Source organism: Mesoplodon bidens (genome assembly GCF_964165515.1).
Source record: "Mesoplodon bidens genome assembly, chromosome: 3".
Lineage (NCBI taxonomy): Eukaryota > Metazoa > Chordata > Mammalia > Artiodactyla > Ziphiidae > Mesoplodon > Mesoplodon bidens.
Window position 1 is genome coordinate 164,811,356 of NC_138178.1, and position 18,743 is coordinate 164,830,098.

The window sequence follows — 18,743 nt, forward strand, 5'->3', positions numbered from 1 at the left end:
CACAGGACCAAGCAGGCAAGAAGATGAGCTTGAAGAAGCAACCTTGGCTGAGAAGATAGTGGCTAGGAGTAATTGGCAAACCCAGTGAGAACAATTATGAAAGCTGTGCATTGTGGGTGGGCAGAAAGCAGCGATCCCTGTTACAGTTGCCTAGCAACCGACAGGCATTGCAGGATGGTCGGGATGAGTAGAAATGTTAGTGCTGCCGCTTTAGGGGAAAACAAGACAACTGCTTGACTAGAAAACGACTGTGGCTTTTTGAGGAAACATAAAGGAGACTCTCCCCCCGTTCTGCTTTTCCACATAGCTGTGCAATGTTTCTCTTATGTCTGTTCCTTTGATTCTGAAACAAATAGTCTTTTTCCTCCTTTGTCTGAGCTTTTTGGTAAAAATCAGATTGGATCACACAGAAAAATATTCATAGATGTCATTGGAGTAGACTTGGTTGCCTGGCACTACAGCTCCAGGTTGGTATGCCTCAAGTACTTGGTTACAAATAATGGTTATTAGTATGAAAGTCTGCAAATGACTTCCTTTATATGTTAGAGATGATTCAGTGTCCCTCACTTTCTTGCATTCTGGTACAAGTAGACCAAGGTCAGTACATGCCGCTTTTCATGCTCGTGGGAACAAGTCTCCTGAAGCAGTATCCCTGATGGGAGAAAGCTTGAGACCCCCAACCTAGGGCCTCTAGACCCTTCGTACGCTGGCATTGCTAGTGACAAGCTGTACCTGTGGCTAGAGATGACGAGGTACTGTCTGGGAGTTCTGCACCAGGAACTGGCTTCCAAAGAAGACACCTCACAAATGATAACAAACACTTGTGTGGTGCTTATTATATGCTGACTCATTTAATGCTGACTCATCTAGTCCTCCCAGTTGAGATCTAGGTACTATAATCCTCATTTTAGAGATACAAAAACTAAAGCATAGAGACCTTGAATAACATGGCCCAGTAGGCAAGGTGGTAGAACTAGGATTCAAACCCAGAGAGTCTAGCATGAATATTTCTTGCCTGTGTGCCAGACACTGCTCTAGGCTTTGGTGATGGATGACGAACAAGACAGGCATGGTCCCTGCCCGCAAGGAGCTTGTGTTCTAGTCGGTGTAGCCCTGTTGCCTTCTGCTTCGGGATCAGCACTGCTGGCTAAGTCTCTGGGGAGAACACGCAGCTCAAAAACTCACCGCAGCCCCCTTTCCTAAGAGCAACTTGTCAGATCGTGCTTCCTCCCCGCTAATAGCCTCCAGCACTGCGGAGCCAGGCCTTTCCCCGACTCGTCTCTCCTGGCCCTTCGACGAAAATGTTCTGACTTCCTACCCATCGCTTTGCCATAGCTTCCCCACCCCCCACCCAGTGAAGGTTGTGGTTTCTGCCATAGCTGTCATTTGTAGCCCCTGCTGCTCAAGCTCAGATGGCAGTATGGCTGGCCGTGAGAGGCCTGATGCTGCCTTTTCCTAGCCTTTGTGTGTCCTGCCTCTGTTAGTCTTTTGAGCATCCGGTCTGTGCCAGGCTTTGGTAGGGTCCAGTGCTTAAACCTTCCAGGTGCTCCTAAAACACTTCTTCATCCTGGTCATCAGTTCCCACTTACTAGTCAACATCCGGGCACCTGACAGATTTCTCGAGCGCCTGAGTCCTCTGGCTTCTGCCCACCTACACTGTTCATACCAAGCTCAACCACCCTGCATAGTGGTTCATGCTGCCTAGAGCCTGGGTCTTCTGGATGTTCCTGTCGTCCCACATTGCTCTGAAGTCCCTCATCGTTCAGTCTTTTGCTCATCTGCCCTTCCTTTGCAGATGCACATTCAGTACCTATTCTTGGTGCCATGCTGGGCCTACGGGCCTGCAGTTGTCCCCGAGCTCGGGATATTGATCACTAGATCTGCCCATCTACCGAGAGCTTGATCGGGACATCGGTAGGTGTGCACACGTGTGTGTGTTCAGGGGAATTCACAGTTTACCCTGTGGCAGTTCAGGGCATCCAGGGTGGCAGTAATGCAGGGGTGGTGGTTCAGAGAAGAGAGAGATCACTTCTGCATGAAATAACTAGATGAAGCTTTGGGACGTGGCACGTTTTGTGTTTGATAGGCCGAGGTGGAACATGAGGTAGGAGAAATCATGTACTTGAAGTCCTGAGGCAGGGGGCGCTGCCAGAGGGGGCGGTGGTCTGGGCTGGCACGGAGAGCTGTGGGGTGGGAGGGCAGCCTGACCGGTGGATGGGGCAGGGCTTGTGGCGCTGGCCTGACGGGCAGAGGACTTGAGGCTTCACAGGTGGGGAGCACTGAATGCCTTTGAACAAGGGAGTGAGATCGCCAACAGTGTTTTGCTAATGTTACTGATAGTGTCTGTCCTTGTTCAAGGCTTTATGACTGATGTACTGTTCCCATGATAAGGCCATCCCCGTGCCCTCTGAGATCTAAGTGGAGCAGGTATGTTATGAATGTAGAAACAGCTGCAGAGCTGAGGCTGCTCATCCAGGGCGTGGCTGAACCAGCCCTTGAACGTCTCTTTCTTCTAAGCCATGACTCTTTCTGAAATTGGTTTATGGGGTAGAATAGAGGAAATAAAGCATGGGGGCAGAGAAAACTACTGAGAGACTGGTGCAGAGTTCCAGACACAGAACTGTAAAGGTGGCCACAGAAGGGAAAAGCAGAGGGGCAGAGGAACAGGCTGATGAGAGCAGGGCGGGAGGAAGCTGGAAGAATTGGGTTACCTGCAAGGTTGTGAACGGAACTCTCTGGGAAAGTTACAGATGCAGGCAAAGCTCATGGAGCTGGTCGCTCACCCCAAGGAGGCTGCCCCTTGTCCTGTCTCGGAAGGTTTTTGTGGAAACCACTTGTTGGCTCTGTGGCATCAGTACTTGGTGCTATTGGCTGTGAGCTTCCCAGAGGCTGCCCCACTGTGGGACCCAGGGAGGCAAAGGCGAGGGACTTGAGCAATGTCACAGACTTGGTTTGGGGGCTCAGGGAGGGATCTTCTTCAGAAAGCCTTTCAGGGTCTCTAAGGGAGTTGACCAAATACTGGCTATTCATCAGGCCTTTCGGTGCTACCTGGATTATAAACAGTCCACCGCCTGCAGCCACACCCTTGCTCTCCACAGCTCCTTCTGTTTTCTAAGCTGTTTCCCCACGTGGGAAACCAGGGGCTGGACTAGATCAGTGGTTTGGGGCCGTGGTCCCTGGAGCCCTAAGGGTCCTGGAAACCACTTTCAGAGCTCACTGTCCTGCTTTATATGTTTCCTTTGAACAAAGGACTCTCCAGGTTAAAAAAAAAAAAGTTAAAAATATATTACAGTAGATAGCCTCCCAGAGCCTATTCTAACAAAATTTCATGGATCTGTTCTAAGTATTAATACTTTCCAACTGTTTCCTTTGTGCCATGCTTTACAATTTCCTAAGCACTTTCACCTAGATTATTTTATTCATTCTCATTATAACGCAGTGAAGTGAACAGATGGTGTTAAACCCATATTATAGACAAAGAAATTGGTGCCCAAAGGATGTAACCCCAAGGTCACAGCTGACCAAAACCAAAACTCAAATCTTACGAACCTGTTGCTCTTTTCAAGTTCTTGTTTTGCCTTTCCACTATAGGAGATGGACCAAAATAATGAAACGTTTCAGTAGAAAATGAAATAGCAATCCGTTTTGGGTTATCACATTGGTTACTATTAAATATACACTGAGATTGTTTGATATGGTGTTCTAAATACCAGTTTTGACCCGAAATTTGAAAAGCAACTTTTGATCCCGCTTGACAGGGTTTTTTGTCATTTTGGATTCTGGATGCTGACGTGATGGCTTTTTAAGCCCATGTGATTCGATTTGTGGGATCGAAGAGAGATGGATTCTTTTACAGACTAAGTTGACCGCTAGGCTGGACTGTGCCGTGGACTGAAAGCTAGGCTTCCAGATCCAGATTCAGAAGGGGTTGTAACATGCCTGTGACTGAGAAACAAAGTGAGTTTGCAAGTGGATTTCTCAGTCTGTTTGGTGACCTGTCAGAATCGTAACTTGCAAAAGCCTACACCCACGTATCTTATCTCTTCTAGACTCTGCTCTTGCTTATCTTTGGAAAAACATGGGTCATAATCATTTTCGTTTTTCTTTTTCTGCTCGCATTTCTTTGTTGATACATTGTATCTATAAATCAGATACCAGCCCCCAAAACACAGCTGATGTGATGTGTCCTTTTTGGTGCTTAATCTGACAAGATTGTTGGACATCTGCAGGATTGGTTTAATTTTAACCATGCTTTTAAGTTCCTGGCACTTTATCACTCATATCTGTATTGAAAATTGGGGGACATATATCTGTATCAAGGAGACCAAAATCCTTTGGACATCCTTTACAAAATAAAATAGAAGCTCACTGTATCTCTGCCTTGGGGACTTGTGATAGGTTTTTTTTTTTTTTTTTTTCAGTACGTGGACCTCTCACTGCTGTGGCCTGTCCCATTGTGGAGCACAGACTCCGGACGCACAGGCTCAGCAGCCATGGCTCACAGGCCCCGCGGCTCCGCGGAATGTGGGATCCTCCCAGACCGGGGCACGAACCCATGTCCCCTACATCGGCAGGTGGACTCTCAACCACGGCGCCACCAGGGAAACCCTGTGATAGGGTTATTGAATCAGTGAAGCAATCTGATGAATGATATTTGGACCCATCTACCACTATAACCTAGGATTAGGAGGCCCAAATGGACCTGCCTTCTGGAGGATTCCATTCCTTGGTGAGTCACACCAGAGAGAAGGACCAGAGTCAGCCTCCCATAAATTTAGCCAAGTATTCAATGATGGTAATAGGTAGTATCTATTAAGCATCATGTATGTGCCTGGGACTTTACACACCTTATCTGATATAATCTGCACATCACTTTTATGAGGCAGCTGCATTACCAGACCTTACAGGTACAGAACTTGAAGGTGAGCAGTGTTGGCTCTAATTGTGATTGAAAGGTATGTGAGCTCAGATTCTGCTCTCACCCACTGGCCTACTGTGCCTCTCCTGCTTACTTGTCAACAATTAGACTTTTTCCCTAGATTTTGTGGTTTCAAAGTTTTTAATTCTCTAACCACAATGAACAAAATAGGCTTGATAAATTGTATCTTCTAAGCCTTTGTGTATTAGTCTCTTTTCTCAAATTAATTAGATATTTCCTGCCCACCTAACATCTGCAGGATTCAGTCCTGGGAGACATCTGTGGGCTGGAATAGTCATCAACAGCTACTTGAAAGAGCTGGAGGAGAAAGGGCTCAGTTATCCACAGAAGTGGGTAGGGTGGAAGGCATCGTGGACAAGGAAATGGTGTTTGCGAAGATGTGGAGGCAGTCGGTAAATCAATTTAGTTAAGGTTAGGGGAGTCATGAAAAGATATGCTGTGAAATAAGGTTGAAGGGGGGCTTCCCTGGAGGCGCAGTGGTTGAGAATCCGCCTGCCAGTGCAGGGGACATGGGTTCGAGCCCTAGTCTGGGAAGATCCCACATGCTGCGGAGCAACTGAGCCTGTGCACCACAACTACTGAGCCCACGCACCTAGAGCTGGTGCTCCGCAACAAGAGAAGCCACCGCAATGAGAAGCCCGCACACCGTGACGAAGAGTAGCCCCTGCTCGCCACAACTAGAGAAAGCCCGCGCACAGCAATGAAGACCCAATGCAGCCAAAAATAAATAAATAAATTTATTTTTAAAAAAAGAAAGAAAGAAAGAAGATTGAAGGGCATAAACTTGGTCAGACTGTGGAGTTTCCTAAATGCCAGGCTATACATTTGCTGTATATGTGCTTCAGGAGAAAGGATGCATTGATACTTGGAGAGCCACTGGAGGAAGACACAGAATGAGAAACCAGAGACAGGGCAATCTGTTTGGATCTAAAGTCTGGGGTGGGAAGGACTGAACTAGGGAGATCTTCTTGGAAAGAGAAAGAGAATGTTACAAGGGGTTAAAAAAGCTTGATATCTGACTGTACATAGCTGCCAGTGGAGCCGACAAGACCAAAGTCCCTGAGATTTCTGAGCCTGACTGAGATTGTGGACAGAATCGAATTCAAAAGAAAGCTGGTTTTCAGAGGGGAAGGCATGCTGATAGTTTTCGGGTTTTGGAGTGTTGGATTTGGGGTAACCATGTGATATCCCAGTGGAGAAATCCAGCTTGTGGTTGCAGATGCCCATTTGGAAATTTGATGATCAAAGTTGGACAAGTCCGAGCGTCATCTTGTTAAAGTAACGGTTGCAGTTGGTGAGTGGGAAAGTCCCTGTGGAAGGGAAGAGAGAGGAACCAAGGGCAGAGCAGAAATTTAGAGGGTACAGTTCGGGGTGGAAAAAGCAGCAAATCTGAGAGAAGCTGAGTCAGAGAGCTGGGAGAGAACCAGAATAGTCAAGTGGAGAGAAAGCCAAGGAAACCAGAGGCAGAGGAGGAGGAGAAAACCACATCAGCACAGCAGAGAGGTCTACAGGGGTAGCTCAGCCGCGGCACTCCTGAGCATCTGGGGCCAGCTCGTTCTTTGTTACGGGGCCATCCTGTGTATTGTTGGGTATTGCGCAGCGTCCCTGGCCTCTAGAAAATGTCCCCAGACATTATTTACCCTCTAAATGTCCCCTAGGGACAAAATCACCCCCAGTTGAGAACCACTGGTCTAGAAGCCCACAGGGTTTGGCAGTTAAGAATATTATTTGAGTGGAAGGCAGACAACAGGTTTGGAGGGGAAGAAAGGGAAGCTGCCAGCACCTTGTTTTAGCCCAGCAAGACCCATTCCAGACTCTGACCTCCAGAAGTGTAAGACCAAAGATTTGTGTTGTTCCAAGCCACTAAATTTGTGGCAATTTGTAAGAGCAGCAGCGGGAAACTAATGCACACTGTATATCAATAAAAAAGACAAGCGACAATTTAAAAGTGGATAATTGGCAGAATTAAGAAATAGTCTTAGAGAGAAATTTGACAGAATCCATCAAAATTAAAGATTCTTTCCTTGCATGTACCTAGATACAACTCATCCTTAGCTGTGAGAATATCTTTTTGTATTCCTCAAAAATATTTTTTCACGGCCGTCCCTGGTGGCGCAGTGGTTGAGAGTCCACCTGCCGTTGCAGGGGACACCGGTTCGTGCCCCGGTCCGGGAGGATCCCATATGCCGTGGAGCGGCTGGGCCCGTGAGCCATGGCCGCTGAGCCTGCGCATCCGGAGCCTGTGCTCCGCAACAGGAGAGGCCACAACAGTGAGAGGCCCGCGTACCGCAAAAAAAAAAAAAATTTTAAGCACAATACAGGAAAACCTACAGCAAATGCAAAGGGGAAGGTGACTCACAGTGTGTGTGTGTGTGTGTGTGTGTGTGTGAGTGACAGGCACGCAGCTGTGGGATTTGAGGACGGGGTTACAGCAGCACGAGCTCGAGTTGACCGTTCTCCCTCCTCGTCACCCCCGCCGCTCCATCTCCATCCTCTCTCACGTCCACGGTCAACGGTCTGTTTATTGCGTCTGTCTGTGGGAGCGTCTGCTCCCCCACCCCCGTCCTCCGGGATGCGTGGCTAAAAGCTCGGTCTGTTAGGCATCTCTGCGCTCCGGGCAGCCACTGCCAGCATCAGGTACCAACCGTGAAAGAAGTGCTGTATCAAAGGACACATTTCCCAAAGCGGCAGTCATCCTCGGGATTCGGACACCTTGCAACGGAATCTTAGAAGTCAAGTCCGTCAGCCGCTCCGGTGCTCAGGCTGGGCTTGGAGGTAATGGCTCCTGCTGCTGCTGCTATGAGATGTTAGGCTTTCAGATGCCGTTGCAGGGTCGGCCCAGAGATCACCTTCCTTGCTCCCTTCTCCTTTCTTGCGTGGCTGTTTTCCCAACACGTTATCATGGATTTTATCTTCGCGGTTGGAGGGACTGAATTAGTTAGAGGCGAGTATGGACATCTCTAGTCATTGTAGACTGTTGTCTGGAAAGGGATTTGTGGCCTCATTGGCTGAAATCCCTCATTCTAGAGATGAGAAGCTAAGGCCCGGGAGGAAGAGGAGTGCCTTTGGGTGGCTTTGTGGGCGATATCCTCTTTCCTGATTTGGGGTCCAGGGAGCTGTTCTCAGCATTGGCCTTCCTTTCTTCACCGTGTCCTTTATGTGGCATTCCTGTGCTTTACTGAGCTTTCTTTCAGGAATTCTCTGTTATACATTATTAGTTTAAATTTACTCTTAAAGCTTTAAACTGTGGGACAAAATTCCCATAATGTGGGCTGAGCTCAGATCTCTAGTTACAGCCACGCTCTGCAGGCCATGGCAGAGAACTGACCACAGCCGAGCTCCTGGTCATTAAGGGGCCCATAAACTGTCCAGTTGAATAACCGACCGTTGGTCAGCTTAGCAGGGGCTCAGGAAAAGAACATCCCACCCTGTGGAGGCTTTGTAATGTGTCAGTTTTACACATTTCGCAGAGTCCCTTTTCTGGGCTGGACCAGGGCTGAACCACATTTTGCAGAGTCCCTTTTCTTGTATGTTTCCGGTTAGTTCTCTTGTATGTTTCTGGTTAGGATGAGCCCCAAAGGAGATTCTTGTGGGGATTTAGAGGGCAGATGCCAAGGGCACTGTCGTGATAACCCACACATTGTCACCTTGGGCTGGCTCACCTTCTCGGCATGAGGTGGCAGCTGGCCCTGCATTGCTGCGTTTTCTCCTGGCCCTGCTGCAACTTCTCTAACCCTGGACCTCGCCAGGTATGTGCGTTTAGCTCTGGTGAGGGCCCGGCTTCTGCAGGACATCCCACCCTCAGTGCCAGAGGCAGCACGAAAAGACATGGTTTGAGCCTGTATATGTGGCTTCAGCTCGTTGCTTGTGGTTCTGGATTGTTCTCCACTGTGTGTTCATCCTCTGTGGCTTCTGTCCACCCTGCAGACCTCAAGCTGCGGCTCTAGGGCAAAGACAGCAACGTTACCCAGACTGCTTTACTGGCTCTCACAGCTACTTCCTGATGTCAAATTCTTGTAAATTATATACATTGTGTATTTCACACACACACACACACACACACACACACACACACACAAAGTGGTTCTGCTTCTCTGGTTGAACCATGACTAATACACACCTCCATCCCCCAGAAGCCACTGTTTTTTTGGTTTTTTTGTTTTTTGCTGTATGCGGGCCTCTCACTGTTGTGGCCTCTCCCATTGCGGAGCACAGGCTCTGGATGCACAGGCTCAGCGGCCATGGCTCACGGGCCCAGCCGCTCCGCGGCATGTGGGATCTTACCAGACCAGGGCACGAACCTGTGTCCCCTGCATCGGCAGGCGGACTCTCAACCACTGCGCCACCAGGGAAGCCCAGAAGCCACTGTTTTATTCACCATTACGTTCTTAATGGCTTGGGCAGTTTCTGATGGACAGTGCAACGCGGGACCTCCAGAATCCTACCCTCCGAGGTTCTCCAACTTACAAATGTTCGATACCCCAGAGAATGCAAAGTCAGTTTAGACCCCAACGCTCTTAGGTGATGAAGCACATCCAGTACCCAGAATGAAAGCACAGCACTGGGGGGAGAAGCAGCTCAGGCCAGCAGGAGACAGAAATCATGGAGAACTGAGCTTGAGGGGCAGTAGTGGCCACAGCAAGAAGCCAGGGCAGGCAGTAGACGTGGGTCCTGAATGGAGAAGATGAGAAGCTGGAACTCCTTTGACGTTTCAGGAGCAAACAAGCTTGTCATAAGCAGCCCTGTGGTGCCACTGTGCCTCTGCCAGACACTGGTGGATGCCCATCCACACACACAGCAGGCGGGTCAGAGTCTGCAAATATATACCCCATGTGCTGGCCGCCCTGTGTACCAGTGATCCAAAGTGTATTCAGAGTGTAAAGAAGTATCAAAGATGCTATTTCAAGGAATAAAAATTTATCACCTAGACAGCCTACAAGAGACTTTTAGTCTCATTATTCAGGATAGAGTATCAGGTTCCAGATGCTTAGAATTCTATTAGGAAACCGTCTGAGGAGATGTTCTCATGATCTCCATTGATCTTTACCTCGGAATAAGCCCTCGGATCTTGGGATGTTGAGGAAAACGTGGCTAGTGAGGGAAGAGTGGGAATAAGCCTTCCGGAAAGTGCATCTCGCCTATAATGTTCTGCCGACAAGTTGAGGGAGTTACCAGGAAGACGATAATCTAGAAAGCTGGAAAAATTATTCATAGGAAGATGGCTTCTACCTCACACTCACTGATTGGTTTTGCCATTAAACCTGTGTCTCAGCCCAGGCAGTCACTTTATGTTACTAACAGGCAAGAGAAATAAAAAGCAAGCTGTTTTTCTAGAGTCATCATATCACTTTATTGTCAACTTCCCACTTCCTCTGCATTTTACGTCTTTGTGACACATCACTGGTAGTGATGTTCATGATTGTGGCTCTTGGGCATCAAAGAAAGGTCCCCTGTCCTCAGTGTGGTCCATTTAAGAAGGTAGGGAGGTCTGTGAATACCCTTTTTTTTTTTTGAAGTTATAGCTTAATTGCTTTAAGAGCTTCCTTAGCTCTGATTTCCATACTCCTCTTTGTCTGTTCCCATAGAATGCTGAACAGATCGTTCTTTTCACCTTATTGATGCCCGTTTCTCCTTGACTTCAATCCGCACAACAGCTGCAGCCCTTGGCTCAGGAGAGTGGTTGATGCCGCAGTGAATGAATCTTTAATGAATCTTTCTGTTATCCACAAAGTCAGGCTTTAAGGGTCTAAATAGCTGAGGTTTTACTCTCCATTCTAAAAATGAGATAGAATTTGGGTGAGCCTAATTGAAAAAAATGGTCCCAGTGGGTTTACACTGATTAATGGATGGGTGAGAGCTCTCGGCCTGATTTGCTGCAGGAGAGAGTTTCTAAAGATGCCTCGGAGCTGTTTCATCTCCGCTCCTGGGCATCCTGCTTGCATCTGGGTGCCTCCGGTCAGGTCCAAGCCTCTTCCTCCCGCTGTATCGTGTGATTTTCAGCCGTACCTACAACTCTTTCCACATAAAACATGATTCTAAAGGCACTATTTCTGGATACAAATACCAATCTAGTGCCCTTGGAGCTGTTTTCTTTTGACTGAAAGTAGAAATTAGCACTCCCTGGCCAAAACCAAAGGCAGAAAAGGGAATGTGAAGCTTAAGATACTACTCTGTAAGATTATATTGACATAGTTTTTTTTTAATTAAAGTATAGTTGATTTATAATATTAATTTCAGGTATACAATATAGTGATTCAGTATTTTTATAGATTATGCTCCATTTATAGTTTTTATAAAATATTGACTCTATTCCCTGTGTTATACAATATATCCTCGTGGCCTATGTATTTTATATACAATAGGTGGTACCTCTTAATCCCCCACTTCTGTCTTGCCCCCCACTTCCCTCTCCGCACTGTAACCACTAGTTTGTTCTCTGTATCTGTCTCTTTCTGTTTTGTTATATGTATAGTTGTTTGTTTTATCTTTTAGATTCCATGTATAAGTGGTAACATACAGAATTTTTCTGTCTGACTTCATAAGCATAATACCCTCCATGTCCATCCATGTTGTTACAGATGGCAACTTTTCATTTTTCATGACTGTGTGTGTGTGTGTGTGTGTGTGTGTGTGTGTGTGAGAGAGAGAGAGAGAGAGAGATATGAGGGGTCCCCAACTACGAGTCTGTGGCCTGTTAGGAACCCGGCCGCGCAGGAGGAGATGAGTGGCGGGCAAGTGAGCGAAGCTTCATCTGTATTTACAGTTACTGCCTGAGCTCCGCCTCCTGTCAGCATTATAGTGAGTTGTATATATTACAATGTAATAATAATAGAAATAAAGCACACAATAAATGTAACGTGCTTGAATCATCCTGAAACCAACCCGCCCCCCCCACACCCCTGGTCCGTGGAAAAATTGTCTTCCACAAAACTGGTCCCTGGTGCCAAAAAGGTTGGGGACCGCTAATATATACCACATCTTCTGTATCCATTCATCTGTGATGGGCACTTAGGTTGCTTCCATATCTTGACTATTGTAAATAATGCTACTATGAATGTGGGGGTGCATGTATCTTTTCAAATTAGTGTTTTTATTTTCTTAGAATATGTACCCCCGAGTGGGATTGCTGGATCGTATGGTAGTTCTATTTCGAGTTATTTGAGGAACCTCCATATTGTTTCCATAGTGGCTGCATCAGTTTACATTCTCACTAACTCTGCACCAGGGTTCCCTTTTCTCCACATCCTCGCCAACATTTGTTGTTTGTGGTCTTTTTTTTTTTTTTTTTTTTTTTTTTATGGCTGCGTTGGGTCTTCGTTTCTGTGCGAGGGCTTTCTCTAGTTGCGGCAAGCGGGGGCCACTCTTCATCGCGGTGCGCGGGCCTCTCACTGTCGCGGCCTCTCCTGTTGGGGAGCACAGGCTCCAGATGCGCAGGCTCAGTAGTTGTGGCGCACGGGCCCAGTCGCTCCGCGGCAGGTGTGATCTTCCCGGACCAGGGCTCGAACCCGTGTCCCCTGCATTGGCAGGCGGATTCTCAACCACTGCGCCACCAGGGAAGCCCTGTGGTCTTTTTAATGATGGCCATTGACAGGTTTGAGGTGATTGCTCATTGTGGTTTTGATTTGCGTTTCCTTGACACAGTTGTGCTACTTTTATATACAACAAAATGGAATCTCCTGTCTAGGGCTACAGCAGAGTCATGAAAAGGAAAGGGGTTTGGGGGTAGGGGTCTTTCTAAGGAAGGATAATGATTTTAATAGCTGCCCTCAGGGGAAAACGCAGGTGAGGGTGAAGCTATCTGTAATTAGCAGTTGGATAAATTTTTTTTAACATCTTTATGGGAGTTATAATTGCTTTCCATTGTTGTGTTAGTTGCTGCTGTATAACAACGTGAATCAGCTATACGTGTACATATATCCCCATATCCCCTCCCTCTTGCATCTCCCTCCCACCCTCCCTATCCCACCCCTCTAGGTGGTCACAATGCACTGAGCTGATCTCCCTGTGCTATGCAGCTGCCTCCCACTAGCTATCTATTTTACGTTTGGTAGTGTATATATGTCCATGCCACTCTCTCACTTCGTCCCAGCTTACCCTTCCCCCTCCCCGTGTCCTCAAGTCCATTCTCTATGTCTGCATCTTTATTCCTGTCCTGCCCCTAGGTTCTTCAGAACCATATATTTTTTTTAGATTCCATATATAGGTATTAGCATACAGTATTTGTTTTTCTCTTTCTGACTTACTTCACTCGTATGACAGACTCTAGGTCCATCCACCTCACTACAAATAACTCAGTTTCGTTTCTTTTTATGGCTGAGTAATCTTCCATTTTATATATGTGCCACATCTTCTTTATCCATTCATCTGTCAGTGGACACTTAGGTTGCTTCCATGTCTTGGCTATTGTAAATAGAGCTGCAATGAACATTGTACTACATGACTCTTGGAATTATGGTTTTCTCAAGGTATATGCCCAGTAGTGGGATTGCTGGGCCGTATGGTAGTTCTATTTTTAGTTTTTTAAGAAACCTCCATACTGTTCTCCATAGTGGTTGTATCAATGTACATTCTCACCAAGCAGTTGGATGAATCTTGAGAGTTATAGCACAGCAGGATTTACGTTCCATTTCCCAGAATGCAGGACTCTGCCGGAAGCTGAACGGACATGATTGCGGCTCTCAGGCGTTGACTGTCGCTCTCACAGCTGTAGGAGTTTGACCCGCGCTGAAACGCCTCACTGAGTCAATCCTCTCCCTGTCCTTGTCCCCGCAGTGCCAATCTGTCCAAGGCCGCCTGGGGAGCGTTAGAGAAGAACGGCACCCAGCTGATGATCCGCTCCTATGAGCTCGGCGTCCTTTTCCTCCCATCAGCATTTGTAAGTGCACGCTTGTGAGATGATTGGTCATGAGTGAAGCGAATGGGGGTCTGTGTTCTCTTCTTGAGTCCCGATGACCTGCCCGAGTTCAGGAGGTCGCAAGCTTGTGCACTGACCCGGAGCCTGTGCTCCCAGCCGCAGGCTCGAGCCGATGAATTTATTCACCGATCACTGTTCTGGGTGTGAGGGGATCACTGCTCTCAGGAGTGTTCCAGATTAGTGATCAAAGGCATTGCTTTGGGTAAAGTTAATAACAACCTTTAAATGAAGATTGTGAACCAGCGTGTGAAAATTTAGTATAAGGTAGTAAGTGACAAGTCACCAAAGGGATGAGTCAGCCAAGTGCAAGGCTTGTTCTGGGTGACTGGAGACCGCCTTCAGAAGCTGGTCGGCTTGGGGGCAACGAAGGATGCTGAGGATTCTCGGTCAGCGGAGAGGAGTGGGAAGGGCACCCTCGTGGGAGGAATGGCCTGAGCACAAGCCGGGAGGGAGGCAGGGAAGCTCACAGCATCTGCTAGAGACAGAGTCCCGGGGGTCACAGAGTTCGTGTGTTACCAGGCTCACGGGGAAGCCCCCCAGAAGGGCACCAGAACAGCCAGCTTGCATCCTGGCTTTGGAACAGCGCTCAGTTTCTGCAGCTGAACACCCAACAGAGTAGCTAGTTTTTGTATAGGGACTGGGTTTTACAAGCCACATGTTTCTCTCAACACTAGAATTCCTCTTGGCCCAGAGAGCTGTTCCCTCTTTAAGCGGCACACAGGGTCCCCAGTACCCCCTCTCACCCCCAACCCCACTCTGGGCACACACTCATTGGTGGATGCAGTTGGAACTGCCCACACCATGAGTTGAGCTAAACACACACGTGATGCAGCCCCATGGCAAACCACTTGGACTGGACCAGAAGACTTAGCCAGGGGAGTGCTGTGTGCTTGTCCTGAGACTTATATATCCAGGCCCTGTGATGTGTGGGTATCGTCTCAAGGCGAGCTGAGATTGCCCTCCCGCCCAGGCTGACAGGCCTCCCCACTGTTCCTTTCCTCACGCATGCTCTGGGGAAGAGCTCCCCTCTCCCTTTCTCCTGCCCTCACCACTCTTTATCCATCCTTTTCTCTGTCTCAGAGGGTTTCACTACTGAACTGTCCCACAGGCCTCTCCTGAGGGCAGATTCTAGCACTTTTTGTTTCTTTCCCATAGAGTCAAACAGCAGATCCCGATGCTGCTTTCAGCTAAAGATCAGCACTTCCTCAGCCCCATCGATAGATGGTTTCCATAGACAAGGAGGTGACTTCCCTAAGGTTCCACCGCTGAGTGGATCTAGCTCTCAAGCCTCCGTCTCTAACTGATCCTCCTGTGATCTCTCAGCTGTATCACAGGGAGGTAGTAGATTCTCAGCACCAGGGTAATAGTACACAGTCATGTGGTGTGATTATAGTGGCTGTAGCTTCGAACTCAGGCTAGAATTAGCTCCCAATAATCACCTAAGTAAAGGAATAAATTCCGCGTCGCTCTTGTTTGGCTTTTCATGTCAGCATTTGCAAAATTCTAGTCATTTCTAACTGTTCTGACCTTATCCCTCATCATAAAAATGATGCTAGGAAAGAAGTATACTGTACTTCCAGGACCACTCAACCCTTCTAAGCTACTAATTTTTACCTCTAATACTGTTTCTATCTGTACATTAGAGAAAGAATGGGCATAATCATTTAGAATCCCCAAATTGACTCTAGAGTAGACTATTATTTCTACACTTTTGGAATAAGAGTGAGTCCCACAAGAGCGCATTCTAGGTAAAGTAGAGATTTAGTTATTTATAAAGACCATCGGGCAAGAATATTAAAACATGGACTCCCCCCGCCCCCACTCCCCATCCTGTGCCAGCAGATTCAAGAGTGAGGCCCCCAGCAGGGGGACCCGTGTAGTTGACACACTGAGACAGTGGCTTCTCCAGCAGGCGGTTCCATGGCGTCTCAACATGCAGATCCCTTGGGGAACAGTGCTTTACAGCAGGCTTGCTCCACAGCATTAACAAGGACCCACACACTGCCGCTGTCTTGCTATCAGGCTTTTTCCCATCTGGGCGGATCGTCGTGTCCTTTAGCAAATCATAAATGACTTGAGCAAAGCGCTGAGATGAGATGTGTGGACAGTATACAAGTATTTGACCTTGCCTCCTAGGGAGCTAAGGGTCGAGTTGAGCAAGAATGTCATAGAAGTGAAGCAGACGCCTTGTTTGAGAGACGTCCCAGGTGCGAGCTTGGGTGCTCAGACATGTGAGGAGGGCACCTGGCCTGACCGTGCAGAACCCAGAGGGCTCAAAGTGGGTGTCCGAGTTCTTTTAGGTGCATTTTATAGACCCGAACTTGAGCTGACATAGGCCTATAGAAGGGGGAGTGTCATGGAATCAAAGGAAGGGAGGAACAGCCGAGACGTGGGAGGGATGGGCCGGCCAGCTCTGGGGCCCGGGCAGCAGGCAGGCTCTCTGGGCTGCCGCCCCTGCTGTGACTCCACCACATGGCTTCTCCGCCCTGTGACCAGGGGTTCTGCATTTACAGTCACTGCGCAAGCTTGAGTCTGCCCTGCACACCTCTCTCCTTCCCAACCCTGTCCCTCAGTAGGGGCCTGTTTCCAGAAAAGGGGGTTTGTTGTGAGCTGGGAAGCCACTCAAGAGGTAGGAACTTACTGCCAGAGGGTTTCACCTGTAAGTGGGTTGATGGGTGTTTTCTCTGCAGAAAGCAGTTCAAGGGGATCTTGCAACATAGGACACGTTGTCCTTAAGCTCCTATAACTCATCTGCTTCATGTACTGTTACGTGGAGCTTCTGGGAAAGTTGTAGACCCTTGTTTGCCCTCACGGAATTAACATTTATGGTTTTGACTTTGAGGGCAACCCAAAGCTCTATGACAGGAGGTCATTAGTCATCTTGCTGAGGCTCTAGGAGCACAGAAGGAGACTTAGCTTGTGAAGGAGTGGCCGTCCGTCCTCAGCGTGCACGCCCGGCTTGTCACTGGACATCTGGCCGCCTGGGGTGACCTCTTGTACAGTCAGCTCCGTAAGCACCTCCCGCGTCCTCTTTGGTTCCTCCTGGGAACACAGCGAGGAAGAGATGGAGCCTTTGTTCTCAGGAAGCTCGTGGTTAAGTTAAGGAAGCAGACACAAGTTATCACGGTAGGTCCAAAATATAAGGACTGAGAAGAGGGAGTGAGCAGTCTGCCTGGGGAAGGCTTCATTTAGATGACATTTGACCTGGGTCTTGAAAAATGAATGGGGGTTCAACCCACCATCAGGGGAGATGAGGCTCCCGGCCAGAGGGAACAGTGCACGTTATATTTGAGAAATGGCAACCAGCTCCACGTGCCTGGAAGGGGCCAGGGGGTGGCCTGGGCTACGCGGTTGGAGCCCTGTTCTGAAGGAAGGTGGCAAGCAGGACGTGCTGGAGTGGACTTTGTCCCACGCGAATAGTGGAAAGCCATCAGGTTTGGGGTTTTTTTTTATGTTGGGGGTAGGAGTTTAGTAATTTATTTATTTATTTTTGCTGTATTGGGTCTTCGTTTCTGTGCGAGGGCTTTCTCTAGTTGCGGCGAGTGGGGGCCACTCTTCATCACGATGCGCGGGCCTCTCACTGTCGCGGCCTCTCCCATTGCGGAGCACAGGCTCCAGACGCGCAGGCTCAGTAGTTGTGGCTCACGAGCCCAGTTGCTCCGTGGCATGTGGGATCCTCGCAGACCAGGGCTCGAACCTGTGTCCCCTGCATTGGCAGGCAGATTCTCAACCACTGCGCCACCAGGGAAGCCCAAGCCATCAGTTTTTTAAGCAGGGTTAGTGGTCTCATCAGGCCAATTTTCAGAGAATTTGAATCTATACAACTTATCTCCCCTTAGGATTATAGTGTAATTTATATTATGCGAGGGTACTTGAGGAGAAGGGCCTTACAGGTACCGTCAAAATCATCATCTTAATCACCTACACCACACTGTTGTAAAATTCTGATTCTGAATGAATCGCGCCTTGCCTTCACCCACTGTCCCAGCTCAGGGTGTAGGAAGTCATCCCCGACTCCTCGTTCTCCCCCGACATGTTTAATCACCCAGGCTTGTCGTCCCCAACTCCTAATGCACCCTGTAAATCTGTCACTTCTGGCCATCCCTGCTGCCACCGCGTCCAGACTCGCCTCCCAGCCCACTTCCTAGGCCACCTCCAAGCTGCTCAGCCCACTGCTGCCAGAACGTCTACAGACCATGAATCTGGTCGTGTCTCCCACCTGCTTCAAATCCTGTGACTCCTTAGCATGGCCTGCTTTTCCCTTTGCATCCTGACTCCTGACTACTCGGGTCTGACCTCTTCCCTCTCAATCCTGGCCTGTCGTGTTCCAGCCACATAGAGCGACTGCCTCTCATTCTGGACCAGGCCCCTTAGCCTTCTCTGGAGAAACAGAAGCAATAGGATATATAGATACACATAGAAAGAGACTTACCGTGAGGAACTGGCCCACACGGTTTTGGAGCGCAAGGAGTCCCAAGCTCTGCCGTCTGTGAGCTGGAGACCAGGAGGGCTGGTGGTGTGGGCCAGCCCGAGTCTGAAGGCCTGAGGACCAGGACCCCATGCTTTCCGTCCCAGTCTGAGTTGAGGAGAAGACAGACGTCCCAGCCAAGCAGTCCTTCCTCGGCCTTTTTGTTCCACTCAGTCCCCCTACTGGCTGGTTGGTGCATCGTTGGCGGGGATCATCTTTACTCAGTCCAGTGATTCAAATATTAACCCTGTGCAGAAACACCCTCAGATGCCCAGAGTGATGTTTACCGGTTACCTGGGTATCCCATGGCCCAGTCACGTTGACATGTAGAATGAGCCACCATACCACCCTTCTCAGCAGCCTTAATCTGTAGCAGGAACGACCCCCTGAGGCCCCTAACCCCACCTGCCTCTCACATCTCT

At 48.6% G+C, this 18,743-nt stretch overlaps 1 protein-coding gene across 1 annotated transcript in view; it reads left to right on the top strand.

The window, feature by feature from the left end:
- TDP1 (tyrosyl-DNA phosphodiesterase 1) overlaps positions 1-18,743 on the top strand; it is a 75,219-nt gene that overhangs the window by 44,891 nt on the left and 11,585 nt on the right. Inside the window, exon 14 of the mRNA XM_081228936.1 lies at positions 13,712-13,814. Within this exon, the coding sequence (XP_081085062.1) occupies positions 13,712-13,814 (103 nt within the window). The remainder of the gene's footprint in view (positions 1-13,711; positions 13,815-18,743) is intronic.